This window comes from Microtus oregoni, unplaced genomic scaffold (assembly GCF_018167655.1).
Source record: "Microtus oregoni isolate MIOR12 unplaced genomic scaffold, Mior012 000015F_ref0000493, whole genome shotgun sequence".
NCBI lineage: Eukaryota > Metazoa > Chordata > Mammalia > Rodentia > Cricetidae > Microtus > Microtus oregoni.
The window spans coordinates 20,645,734-20,657,891 of record NW_024543074.1 but is presented as its reverse complement, the minus strand read 5'-3'; the positions used below and the strand labels follow the sequence as shown (position 1 = coordinate 20,657,891).

The window sequence follows — 12,158 nt, the reverse complement described above, 5'->3', positions numbered from 1 at the left end:
GAGCCCCATGATTAAGGAGGCAGTGTAAAGTTCTGCTCTTGGGGAGGATTTAGAATAAGGCCTTAAGCGCAAGCACAGTACACATCCCCACTCCCTCTGCCCTGCCCTCACTTTAAGGTCATGGTACCCGACTCTTTCCTGGCTCACTATAAGTGTCTGAAAGTTTCCTTCAACAAACCTAGTACAGCACGGGCAGGAAGAGGAAAAGGTCAAGGCTTCAACACAATAGTATCAGGGTTTCTCTTGAACATCTGCTGTCCAAGTTCCTCCCCACACAGCTGCTTGAGAAGAGTTCTTGCCTGCCAGGACTCATAGCTGCCTACCTGTCTCTCTAGTTCTTCTGCGAAGGCATCAAGGTCTAGATCCTTGAGTCGCTCTGGGTTTTCCAAGATTTCCTCAAGGGCTCCTGCAGGATTGGCGTCCTCTGCAGACTCGTCATATTCCAAGGCGTCCACTGCCATCTTCCTGGCCCATTCGTATGTCTCAGGGTGGACTCGGGAGCCATCAAGGACTTCAATGTATGAGTCAGTGCTGGAGGAAGGGAAGAAACAGCAAGATATAAAACCACAAATTTCAATTAATTAACAACCCAAATGTTCACCAATGCAGAACTGGCTGGGTAAACCAGGGTACTCCATATGATGGAATACTACATAGCCATTAAAAAGAATGAAGGAAATTTATGTTTGCTGATATGGGGAGATGGCCATGATATACTGATATGTGAAAAATGCACTGCAAAACACTATGAACCATGTGATCTCACTTTTGAAGTAAATGAGTAGTTAGTAAATGCATAGCAAAAATAAAATTTAGGAAATTGTAGTATACATAAAAATTGTTATGGTAGTTTTCTCTGGGGGGTGGAATTATGGGGGACTTCCACTTTCTGTATAATAGTTCTTTCTGTTGAATTTTATATAGTGAACTTAAGAGTTATAAAACAAGAAGGGGGAAAAAAACCTCTGAGAATTTGCTGGCAGCTGTTTTCCCCCATAAAGCCTTCCCAGGCTGGTCTTGCCCGTGCACTCACATGGGCCTATGTTATTCGTGGAGTGTTACAGCAAAGCTGAGTGGAAAATGAAGGTTTAGAACTTGAAGCCTATTTCCCCACTGACTTCCATTACTGAATGAGGAGCTATGTGCCCGTGGAAAAGATCCTCCAAAGACTGAGTTGATAACTTCTGGAGAGGAAGAGGTCAATAATGAAGTCTCAGTACCACCATCCTAAAACAGAACACATCTCTCTCCCCGTCCTGAGCCTCTTCACACCCATGCTCTTTTCCCATGGCCCCTTTCTGTTCCCCACTTCACCTGAGAACAATCTTATGCTTTCTCTTTTAAAGACAACACTGGTGCTTCTGTGTCTCCCTCTCACAGGAAAAAGCCTCACAACTGATCTCTTCCATAGGTCAGGGGCGACTTCTTACCTTTTCTTTAAAACATTTCTTAATTGGTCTGGGACCCTTTCAAAGGCCTAATTTCCTGACGCCCCAAATCAACGCCCAAGTAATTGCTGCTGGCCTATCTAAGCAGAGGGTATCACCTGTCCCCCAGAGAGGCAGTGTCGATCTTGAGGAAGCCAGCACAATTCATGAAGACTTTGGGACCCATGTGACACATGGTAACCAGCTGAGTTCGGCTCTCGAGACGGGTATTGTTCTGTTTCAAGATCTAGGGAAGAGGGCTAGAAGTGAGCAGGGCAGTAAGAGGGCCTGCATCCCTAGACTGTTTTCTGTTAAATTTCTATGGTTCGGTCAGGCGGTGGCGGCACACGCCTTTAATCCCAGCACCTGGGAGGCAGAGGCAGGCGAATCTCTGTGAATTCGAGGCCAGCCTGGTCTACAAGAGCTAGTTCCAGGACAGGCTCCAAAAAACTACAGAGAAACCTGTAGAAAAAAAAAATTCTATGGCTTGACCTCTGTCAAATATAGTATCTGGGACACCACCAAGTTACCACTTAATAATGCCTTTGAGATACAACTTACCTATCAGACTATGTATAGCTGGGCATGGTGGCACACACGTGTATTGCTAGATTAAGGCAGAAGGATCATAAGGAGTTCAAGGTCAACCTCACCTACAAATTAAGCTTGAGGCCACTGAATGCTAAAGGAAATGGCCTCAAAAATAAATAAATGAATAAAAAAAAAAATTCAAGGCCAGGTGGTGGTGACACACATCTTTAATCCCAGTTTTTGGGAGGCAGGTGGAATCTCTGAGTTTGAGGCCAGCTAGGGGAAACCCTGTCTTGAAGAAAAAAAAAAGAAAAAGAAAAACAAAACAAAACAAACCAGACTAGAGCTAGAGCTGGAAAGATGGCTTAGAAGTTAAGAGCACTGGCTGTTCTTCTAGAGGTCCTGAGTTCAATTCCCAGCACCCATACGCTGGCTCACAACCATCTATAATTTGATCTGATACCCTCTTCTGGTATGTAGGCAGAACACTGTATACATAACATTGGGGGGGTGGTTATCTGTGTAACAGCCCTAGTTGTTCTGGATCTTGCTCTGTAGACCAGGCTGGCCTTGAACTCAGAGATCCACCTGCCTCTGCCTCCTGAGTGCTGGGATTAAAGTTGTGTGCCACCACTGACCGTCCAAAAAAATCTTAAAAACCAAAAGGAAAATCCAACCCAAAAGACAATGACATGTTACTGTGCATGGCTTGAAAGTGTACAGAAACAAAGAGAGCAACATTCATGTTAGGAAAACAGTGTTATGAATGCTATTGAAGCTCTCTGAGGTTGTTTTCTGTTTACACTGGGAGGAGAAACTGCTGTTTTGGTTTCTCTTGCTTCCATCATGGCTATGGCCACCACAGCACAGTAATGAGGATTAAGGGCTTGGCTACTAGGCCTGAGGTTGGCTCTGAAGCTGGGTAGTTCTCAACAACTTGCTTTACCTCCCTAATCTGTCAATCACATTGGCAAAGCTCTTCACACTCAATGAAATGATATTTTCTTATCAATCCAAGCCTACCTTCAGCAGGTGGGTTCCTTTTCGAGGTCCCAGGCCACAGACATACTGGATCAAGGCCTGGCTGTAAGGATGGGCGATGGCGCGGTTGACATCAACACCAACCTCATTGACTCGGTTGATGAATTCACAGTACAAGGCGTTGAGCAGCTCCTCTTTCACAACATGCTCCTGCCAATACAGCAGCAAGTAAGGTTACTGTGCCTTCTGATCCACTTGGCTTACCTGTCCATTCTACTCACCTGCAAGGGATGAAACTTGAGACATAGGATGTCTTCATCAGAGCTGCACACCTGGGCAAATTCTATCAGAGGGTCTTGGATGCGCCGGGCTAGAGAGACGGCTTGTCTCAGAACTGGTGGATAATCCCGGAACTCTGCCTAGAACCAAAGGAAGGTCACAGAACCTTAGGGTGTCCACAGTGACAAGGTAAGAAGAAATCTAAACCATTCTGGCTTGAGCCACTTTTTAAAAAATCCCCTTTGGGGCCTTTGTTTTCCAAGGACCACTTTAATCTCTGGAGCTGTTAATCTGAATTATAGTAGACCAGAAAGTCTCTGAATGGATAAACTAACAGGTATAGCCCTAACCCTGAAACCTGCATTTCCTAATTAATCTCTCTGGGGTTCAAAGTAGTTGCCAGAGCAAGCCACGAGGACAGGGGAATTGGCATTACCTCTGATTTCTTGCTGTTCATATACAGAATGGCCAACTCGTTGTCAACTAGCTCCACCCCAATAGAAGAAAGCTGTTGGCCTTGGTCCAGCTCATGCACTATGCGCTTTACATCCTCAATCAACATCTGGGCATCCCTGGAAGGATGAGGAGTATTGGTTAATGGATCTATTTCCTTAGGAATGGGTACTCTTGACTGAGGTGGAGTGGGGAAGAAAGAACTTCAAAGCAAAGAGGAACCATGTCTCTAAAGAGACCCCTGAAGTATCAACATTACACCCAGAAACAAAGCCAGATTAAGCAATGAGAGATGGGTGACTTTGGGTCAAAGCTTTGCACCAGGCCTGCCCATAGCCTCATGCTCCTACCTGTTCTCTCCTGCAACAGTAACCACATGAGGCTTCTTATTCACAAGAAACTTCTTTAGGGTTTCAATATCTTGAGCCTGGATTAAAAGAAAATTATAGCTGAAGAGCTCCAAGCATGGAAAGATTTCAAGCAAGATGAGATTTTCTTTTTAAGATTATTTTCCTGGGTATAGTAGCATGTCTTTAATCCCATCACTCAGGAAGCAGAGGCAGGCAGATCTCTGTGAGTTTGAGGCCAGCCTGGTCTACAAGAGCTCATTTCCAGGACAGGCTCCAAAGCTACAGAGAAACCCCGTCTTAAAACAAAAAAAAACAATCAAGCAAAAGAGCATTCAAATTCCTCTTTCTTTAGAAAAAGAGGTGATGAAGGGAAGAAGCAGGGAAAAAGCTGGAATAATGCCCCAGTGGCTCCCAGTCATGGAAGAGTCTGACCTAGATGCTGCTAAGAACAGAAGCAGCCACTGCAGATCCAGAAGTAGACAAGGCCTAGGCACTGATGGATGCTAGAAGCAAACCACACCCAGTGAAGAGTGTCATCTACTGCCTACAAGTGAGACTGACTCCTAAAGGTGAGACGATTTTTAAATATTAAGATGGGGAATAGGGGCTGGAGAGAATGGCTCAGCGGTTAAGAGCACTGACTGCTCTTCCAGAGGTCCTGAGTTCAATTCCCAGCAACCACATGGTGGCTCACAACCACCTATATTGAGCTCTGGTGCCCTCTTCTGGCCTGCAGGCAGGATACTGTATAAATAAATAAATCTTTGAAAAAAAAAAAGATGTGCACGACTAAAAGTTAGCTAAGACGGCCAGTCAGTCCGACCAAAACCCAGAAGTACTTGACTCAAAAATCAAAAGCCTGTCCTGCTCTAGTCGTGCAGATCAGTGTGAGTGATCAGGATAGAGTGTTTTCAAAGGAGTAGAAATAAAAGCTGATTAACATTTACCAAGTGTTATTTTGTGAACATTATATATTTTGGATCCTTAAATAAGAAACGACTAAAAATCACAGCAATACTATTATGTGTGGGTTATATGCCAACTGTCTGAAATGGAATTCATAAAAACAATGGCGCTGTTGTGCAATTAAAGTTCAGTATGCGCTCAAAAAAAAAAAAAGATGGGGAATAGACTGCCAGTAGAGTGCTGTATCTGTGTTGAATTATATATGTATTGTTTTGTATATTTGTATAATGTATCAGCAGAGTGCTGTATCTGTTGTACTATATATGTATTGTTTTGTATATCTGTATATTGTATCAGTAGAGTGTTGTTTATTTAAATTAATGTTTTTGTTATTTAAAAAAACTTGCCAGGAGTGGTGGTGCACGCCTTTAACCCCATCACTAGAGAGGCAGAGGAAAATGGATCTATGTGAGTTCAAGACCAGCCTGGTCTACAAAGTGAATTTTAGCACAGGCTCCAAAGCTACAGAGAAACCCGGTCTTGAAAAACCAAAAAAGGGAGAGAGAGAAAAAGAAAGAAAAGATGTGATGAACCCGACTTACTTATGTGAAGTTTTGTTGTTTTGCTTAGACCACAACACTTGAACTCACTGAAGTACAGAGTGCACTGAGTAAATACTTGTGACCTATTCTAGAGACCTACTTTCTTTTCCCGCTCTTCTTCTCTCCATGCAGTTCGCCGCTTGGTGAAATGGGGCAGGCGGAGGAAATCAGTCACTTCTCCCTCACCATTGACTAAGGCACAGAACACAGGGTGATCTCTGCCAGCCAGACACAGGAAGAAGAATGCAACAATTAGCAGGATGAACCACAGTGGGAAGAAGAAACTGTGGAAGACAGGTGGTGGTGCAAGGTAGGTAGCTAGGTACCTGGCAGAGGAGAAGGCAATGCCTAGGACTCGAATGCCCTTCCCCTGGTTCTCATCCATAAAGTCGTCGTCTTCTTCCACCTGCTGATCTGGTCGGTAGGGCGCCACCCTCAACCAGTTGTAGAGCTTTCGGCTACAAGCCTAAAGTAGAGACACAGGATACTATGGTCACCAGGGCCTTCAAATGTGTAATGGTATGTGCTCATGAAGCACATGCTCCTAGCCACCTGACAGGTCTACAACACAAAACTTTAATTGCATTCTGGAAATGGCAGCAACATAAATGAGAGACATTCTTTCTCTAGCTATAGACAACTCTGGGCTATCTTCATTCTCAGTTCAACTAAAGACAATGAAAGCTGGGGTGTGGTGGCATAAGCATCAGAAGGACCACAAGGTCAGCTTCGGCTACAGAGACTTTGTCTTTAAAAAAAAAAAATCAGTAGGAGCAGAGAAATGGCTCAGCAGGTAAAAGCACCTGCTGCCAACCTGAATTTAATCCATGGGACCTACACAGAAGAAAGGCAGAATCAACTTCCAAAAGATATCCTCTGATCACACATGTTCATGCACATACCCACACTTGTAATTAATAAATATAATAATGAAAAATTGGAGTTTAGGGCTAGAGCTGTGTGATAATGTCCTTAGGTTAAATGTCTGAGCCCACCCCACCTTTACAACACTCTCTCTGGCCTCTGCTAGCAGCTTGTTCTTGAGTTCTTTGGCCATCTGCACATACAGGAACTGCTGTAAAGCTCGTTCAATGGCCATGGTGCGCTGCCTGTTCCATTCTTGTACTTGGTGGCTGAACTCATCCCGGTAGTAAAACTGCTTGATCTCCTCGAAATATGTTTGGTCGTTGCCATACCTGAGGAAGGGCACAAAGCTCTGGTGTGTGGCGGGGAAAACATGACCCTCACATATCCATGAGTGTGTGAGGCTCGTTTACTCAGAAACGGTAGCTTATGCTCCTGAGAGCTGCCTTCCCTCCTCCAGCCCTCTTCAGCCCAGGAGTAAGTTGTATTTACCCTTACCCTTCCACTCCCTTCATATCTATGCTGATGTCAATGGTGAGCAGTCCTTCATCCTCAGCCAGGCCTATCTTGAGGAACTGGTCATCTCTTAGCTCTTTAACAGGCTTGTTCTTTAAGTACTTAAAAGAATAAGCGTAGTGGGCCTCATCCACATCCTGAACACAGGGAGAAGGAATCATTAGCAGGTAGGCAGGGCTTGGCCCTGGGAGAAAAGACTGCCTTTCGGTTGGAGGCAGAAGGAGTCTAGAGTGCGGCCACACCTAGAACGACAGCCCCAACTTACCTTTCTACCTTTCTTGGTTGGGGTTATGTTTAGCTTGGCTCTCTCCTGGAAGGTTTGCCTCAGCACCTGTCTGACAAGGGGTTCCCGGGCAATCTGTAGTGCAACCATGTATCGGGCACCTTCAAGCACAGCTTCTGGTGTAGGGAACTGGCTGTGGGGACAACAGTGGAGCTGTAGGATGAGGGTGTCTCTGCCATAAGGTCACCCTTCCTTCTGGCCGTCGGCTTTATGCCCACCTGCAAACGTAATCTTTGGCCAGCTCCAGGGGCTCTGCAGGAAACTGTTCTGTCTCATGTCGTTGGTAGCTGTCACGGAGGTTCTCCCCAAACTGCTCAGGTGTGAGGCCAAACTTTTTGGCCAGGCCATCTACAGCAAACAGAGGAGTGCAAGGTGAGGCAGCAGCCTGGCAGACCGCCCAGCTGTTAGAGGCTACAGCAGCTGTTTGGGCATCAGAGTTTAAAGAGAGGCCATCAAAGAACAACTAATACAACCTGACTTTAATTATCTGGGAGACTTCTAATTACTTAGGAAATTTAAGAGACACTGGATAATCATAGAGGTAGGGAATAGAAAGATGGCTGGTTGGGGGAGTGTTTATGGAGACTCTACAGTTTATTCTTAGATGAGTGACTAATATATTCTTTCCTGTTCCTATCCACTAGGGCATTACTGGAAATGTTTCCTTATTCAAAGCTGAAATGTCTATGTGACAAAAGGTGGTTTTACCCAGCCCTGCACTCTGGCAGATAGTGTACATGTCTCGGCGGGAGGCCTGCTTGAGCTCTGGTCCCCTCTGTTCCTCATCTTCAGCCTCTTCACCTTCACCTGGGAACAAAATGAGAGCAATCAGCTCTTGTTTCTAATCAGTTCTAAGGACCTGAGATGTCAAGATGTCCAAATGGCACCCAACCTAGCCATGGAGACTGGCATCTTCTTTCTCAACACTCACCTTCTTCATCTCCATCCTCCTTTATGCGTTTCAGTTTCTTACGGCTAGCCTTGGCAGCATTCTGCATCTTGGGGATGTCACGACCATAGTACAGTAAGAAATGATTATAGACATCTTTCAGTTCATCCATTGACTGTACATCTTTGAGCCTAAAGGGGAAAGATGCAAGATCCTATTACTGGGAGCAAGCTTTGCTATAATACTTCTAATTCCCAGGAAGCAAGATCAAGTAAAGATAAGCAAATAAAGTCACAGAACAGTCCCAGACTACAGTTTCAGCACAACCAGGATATCATAAAGGAATGTATGTTGCTGGGAGTGGCGGTGCATGGCTGTAATATTTGGAAACTGAAGCAAGAGGCCTGCCACAAGTCTGAGACAGCTTGGGACATCCCACAACATCTGCTTCAAAAACAAACAAGTAAAGTAGGTGTCATGTCCCAGAACTTGAGAGGTGGAAATATCAGGAGTCTAAGGCCAGACTGTTATATAGGAGATCCTGTAACAGTATATACACAAATATAGGAAAAATGCCAAACAGAAACGGTTAGTGGAGGATAAGGCCACACCTGTGACCTCAGCACTAGAGAAACCTAGACTAGAGTCTGAAGCCAGTCTGAGCTGCACAGTAAGGCACTATCTTAAATAAGTAAACAAACAAACAAACAGTATAAGGAAGAGGCAGAACAGGCAACGCACGTTTAGTGAAGTTCAAAGTCTTTGAAACTACTTCTCAATATAAATGCTATCCACCAAAACCATTTGTTACCCTCCAATACCACATTACTCAGGCTCCCAAAGTACTTTCAGATTACAAACTGTTTCTTTTTTCTTTTTTTAATATTTATTATGTATACAATATCCTTTCTGCATGTACGCCTGAAGGCCAGAAGAGGGCGCCAGACCTCACCACAGATGGTTGTGAGCCACCGCGTGGTTGCTGGGAATTGAACTCAGGAACTCTGGAAGAGCAGCCAATGCTCTTAACCTCTGAGCCATCTCTCCAGCCCCCTACAAATTGTTTCTTATGTAGCATTATCAACACGGAATAAATGCACACATTACCAAATATGTATACCTAATACAAAGGCTACAAAGATGTAGGCCCCATCTTTTTTGGAGACAGATATTATGTTGCCCAACTTTGAACGCTACCCTCCTGCCTCAAAATCCTCTCAAGAACTGGGATTATAGGTGTGGGCCACCATACCTAATTTAAATTCCTGTTTAACAACTTAATTTTTGGTAAATAAATCTGTTTTTTATATACTAATATGGAAATCCAAAATGAGAATCTGTCAGCTTATTCCACTGCTCCCCAGGGGTTTTATATAGTTCAAGCTAATTCTTTTTTTTTTTTTTTATAATTTATTTATTTATTATGTATACAATATTCTGTCTGTATGCCTGAAGGCCAGAAGAGGGCGCCAGACCTCTTTACAGATGGTTGTGAGCCACCATGTGGTTGCTGGGAATTGAACTCAGGACCTTTGGAAGAGCAGGCAATGCTCTTAACCACTGAGCCATCTCTCCAGCCCCCCAAGCTAATTCTTAACTCATGACCTTCTCAGTTCTACCTTCCACTAGGCTTACAGAAGTGGACCGCCACTCAGCTAGCATGCTCACTTTTAGCTGGGTGTGGTGGTACACACCTTCAGTCCCAACACTTGGGAGGCGAGGCAGCTTAATCTCTGAGTTCGAGGTCAGCCTAGTGAGTTCTAGGATAGAATTCGTTTTTTTGATTGTATTGACAATTTGGGTTCTAAGGGCTGGGGTCCCATGCTGCAAATTCCTCAAAGAAACAATGCTCCTGAGGACCTGCCTTCAGTTAGGTGGTTCCCTGGAACAAGACCTTTATGTCCTACCTCTCCATGTCAGTAGTATCCAAAGCCCGGATGCCATCAGCAAGAGGTTTGTCAGGATCAGCAGAGATTTGCTCATACTGATAAGCCTGCATCTTCTCAAACAGCCGTGTTAGGTTCTCTTTTCGGATTCTCAGCTGAGTCCACTAGGATAGAGGAAGGCAGGAGTGAGGACTGGAACTAAGCCCCGGCAACCCAAGTCCGCTGTTCCCTTTAGCAGACGTACAAGCCAGGGAAGCTGGCAGTCCTGGAGGTCAGAGCTGTAGCACCCTGATACTGGTTTTTCTCCACCCAGTTCTCAACTCCACGTGGCCTTTTGTCCATGTTACCTTTTCATCCCACTGCCACACTCTCCACAGGTCATTGATATGTAATTCAGGTTCCACATACTCCTTTCGGTAGAAGGCAATAAAAGGCACCTATGGTAGCAAGGATGCTGCTGTCAAGCAGAAGAAAGATCTGCAAACATCTCCTCTGCTAGAAGATAATAATTTCCTAGTCTAATAGCACCATAAAATTCACAATTACAAGAATGATCTTTCCAACTGGCTATGCAGTGCAATGTTCTCCCCAGTGGAGTAGGTAACACTACAGACAGGCTATCTTGTCCCCTTGGTACCTCTTGCTAGTCACAGCACTCTTTTTTTTTTCTTAAAAGATTTATTCATTTATTACATATACAGTGTTCTGCTTGCATGTATGGTTGCATGCCAGAAGAGGGCACCAGATCTCATTACAGATGGTTGTGAACCACCATGTGGTTGCTGGGAATTGAACTCAGGACCTCTGGAAGAGCAGTCAGTGCTCTTAACCTCTGAACCATCTCTCCAGTCCCCAAGTCATAGCACTCTTGAGTTTAAGAGACTTCTAAAGATGAGAAAGGGGGTTTACCACTTGATTGTAGCTACCTCTTGCCTCACCCTCTAAATTGTAATGAATTTCTAACCACTGGGCTACTAGAGCTCAAGGAGCAACCTCAAAATGCTGATTCCGCATGAAGCCCAGGGCCTCTTTGATCTTCTGAATCGTGCTGGGTCCTTTGCGACTGAAGCTACTAGTTGGCTGCCCACGGTCTAGGTAATCACAGCTTTCCTATAGTAAGAAGCAAAAACAAAAGAAGCAAGACACATTACTTCCTGTCTTAGCACACAGGAGCTTCAAAACATGAGAGCATTTTCTGATGAAATCTAAAATTTTTCTTTGCTTTTTTTATATCTCTCTCTCTGTCAGTTTTTAGAGCAGGATTTTGCTGTGTAGTCTTGACTATCCTGGAACTCAAGCTTTGTAGACCAAGCTGGACTTGAAGTCACAGATATCTGCTTGCCTCTGCCTCTCAAGTGTTGGGATTATGGGATTGAAAGTGTGCACCACCAATGCTTGCTTAGTATTTTTCTTAATACACATATATACATACTCTTTCCCAGGCATACAGAAGCAGCACATAGGGAAGGAATAGCTTCTCATTTTCATCAACTGACCTCTGGTTCATATCAGAACTTTTAACATTTACTTTATGTGTATGAATGCTTTGCCTACATGTATATATGTGTGCCATGTGAATACCTGGTGCCCACAGAGGTCAGCAGAGAGAGTAGGAACCATAGAACTCCAGGTACAGGCAGTTGTGAACCATATGTGGGTGCTGGGAACCAAATCTGTGGTCTCTGCAAGGGCAGCAACGCTTCTAACTATCCAGCCAGCTTTCTAGCCTCTCAAATCTAAACTTCTGAGTACCTGTAAAGAAATGGTTGGTGTGGCAAAGGCATTTCTGTAGATCCAGTCAGCTTCTTCTTCTAGCTCATCATCTTCAGCTGCCTTGACGGGGATGGAGCGGAGCTGTAGGGGAAAAGAGGGTGACACATCTTTATTTTGTATCCTGCTCAGGAAAAAAACGTACACTTCTGAACAGAAGCATGTGATCCTCAGGTACATACTTCTAGTGTCACCTGACACAAAATGGGCATTTTCCAGATCTGTTGAGAATACCATGTCAGCCGGGCAGTGGTGTCGCACGCCTTTAAGCCCAGCGCTTGGGAGACAGAGGCAGGCAGATCTCTGTGAATTCAAAACTAGCCTGGTCTATAGAACAGCCAAGACTGTTTCACAGAGACATCTTGTCTCAAAAAAACAAAAAAAGAGTATCATTTCATGGTAGATGGTGGTGGTGCAAACC

At 44.5% G+C, this 12,158-nt stretch overlaps 1 protein-coding gene across 2 annotated transcripts in view; it reads right to left on the bottom strand.

Moving 5' to 3' along the window:
* The window catches only part of Supt6h (SPT6 homolog, histone chaperone and transcription elongation factor), a 38,648-nt gene that overhangs the window by 13,423 nt on the left and 13,067 nt on the right, over positions 1-12,158 (bottom strand). For both annotated transcript variants that reach the window (XM_041664045.1, XM_041664046.1), the window contains 18 exons: positions 11,720-11,821; positions 10,961-11,077; positions 10,315-10,404; positions 9,989-10,131; positions 8,124-8,272; positions 7,901-7,999; positions 7,411-7,540; positions 7,175-7,325; positions 6,892-7,046; positions 6,530-6,725; positions 5,856-5,995; positions 5,630-5,747; positions 4,022-4,098; positions 3,655-3,790; positions 3,221-3,358; positions 2,982-3,149; positions 1,547-1,674; positions 324-531 (listed from right to left, as the gene is read on the bottom strand). In XM_041664045.1, coding sequence (XP_041519979.1) covers positions 324-531; positions 1,547-1,674; positions 2,982-3,149; positions 3,221-3,358; positions 3,655-3,790; positions 4,022-4,098; positions 5,630-5,747; positions 5,856-5,995; positions 6,530-6,725; positions 6,892-7,046; positions 7,175-7,325; positions 7,411-7,540; positions 7,901-7,999; positions 8,124-8,272; positions 9,989-10,131; positions 10,315-10,404; positions 10,961-11,077; positions 11,720-11,821 — 2,445 coding nt within the window. The remainder of the gene's footprint in view (positions 1-323; positions 532-1,546; positions 1,675-2,981; positions 3,150-3,220; positions 3,359-3,654; positions 3,791-4,021; positions 4,099-5,629; positions 5,748-5,855; positions 5,996-6,529; positions 6,726-6,891; positions 7,047-7,174; positions 7,326-7,410; positions 7,541-7,900; positions 8,000-8,123; positions 8,273-9,988; positions 10,132-10,314; positions 10,405-10,960; positions 11,078-11,719; positions 11,822-12,158) is intronic.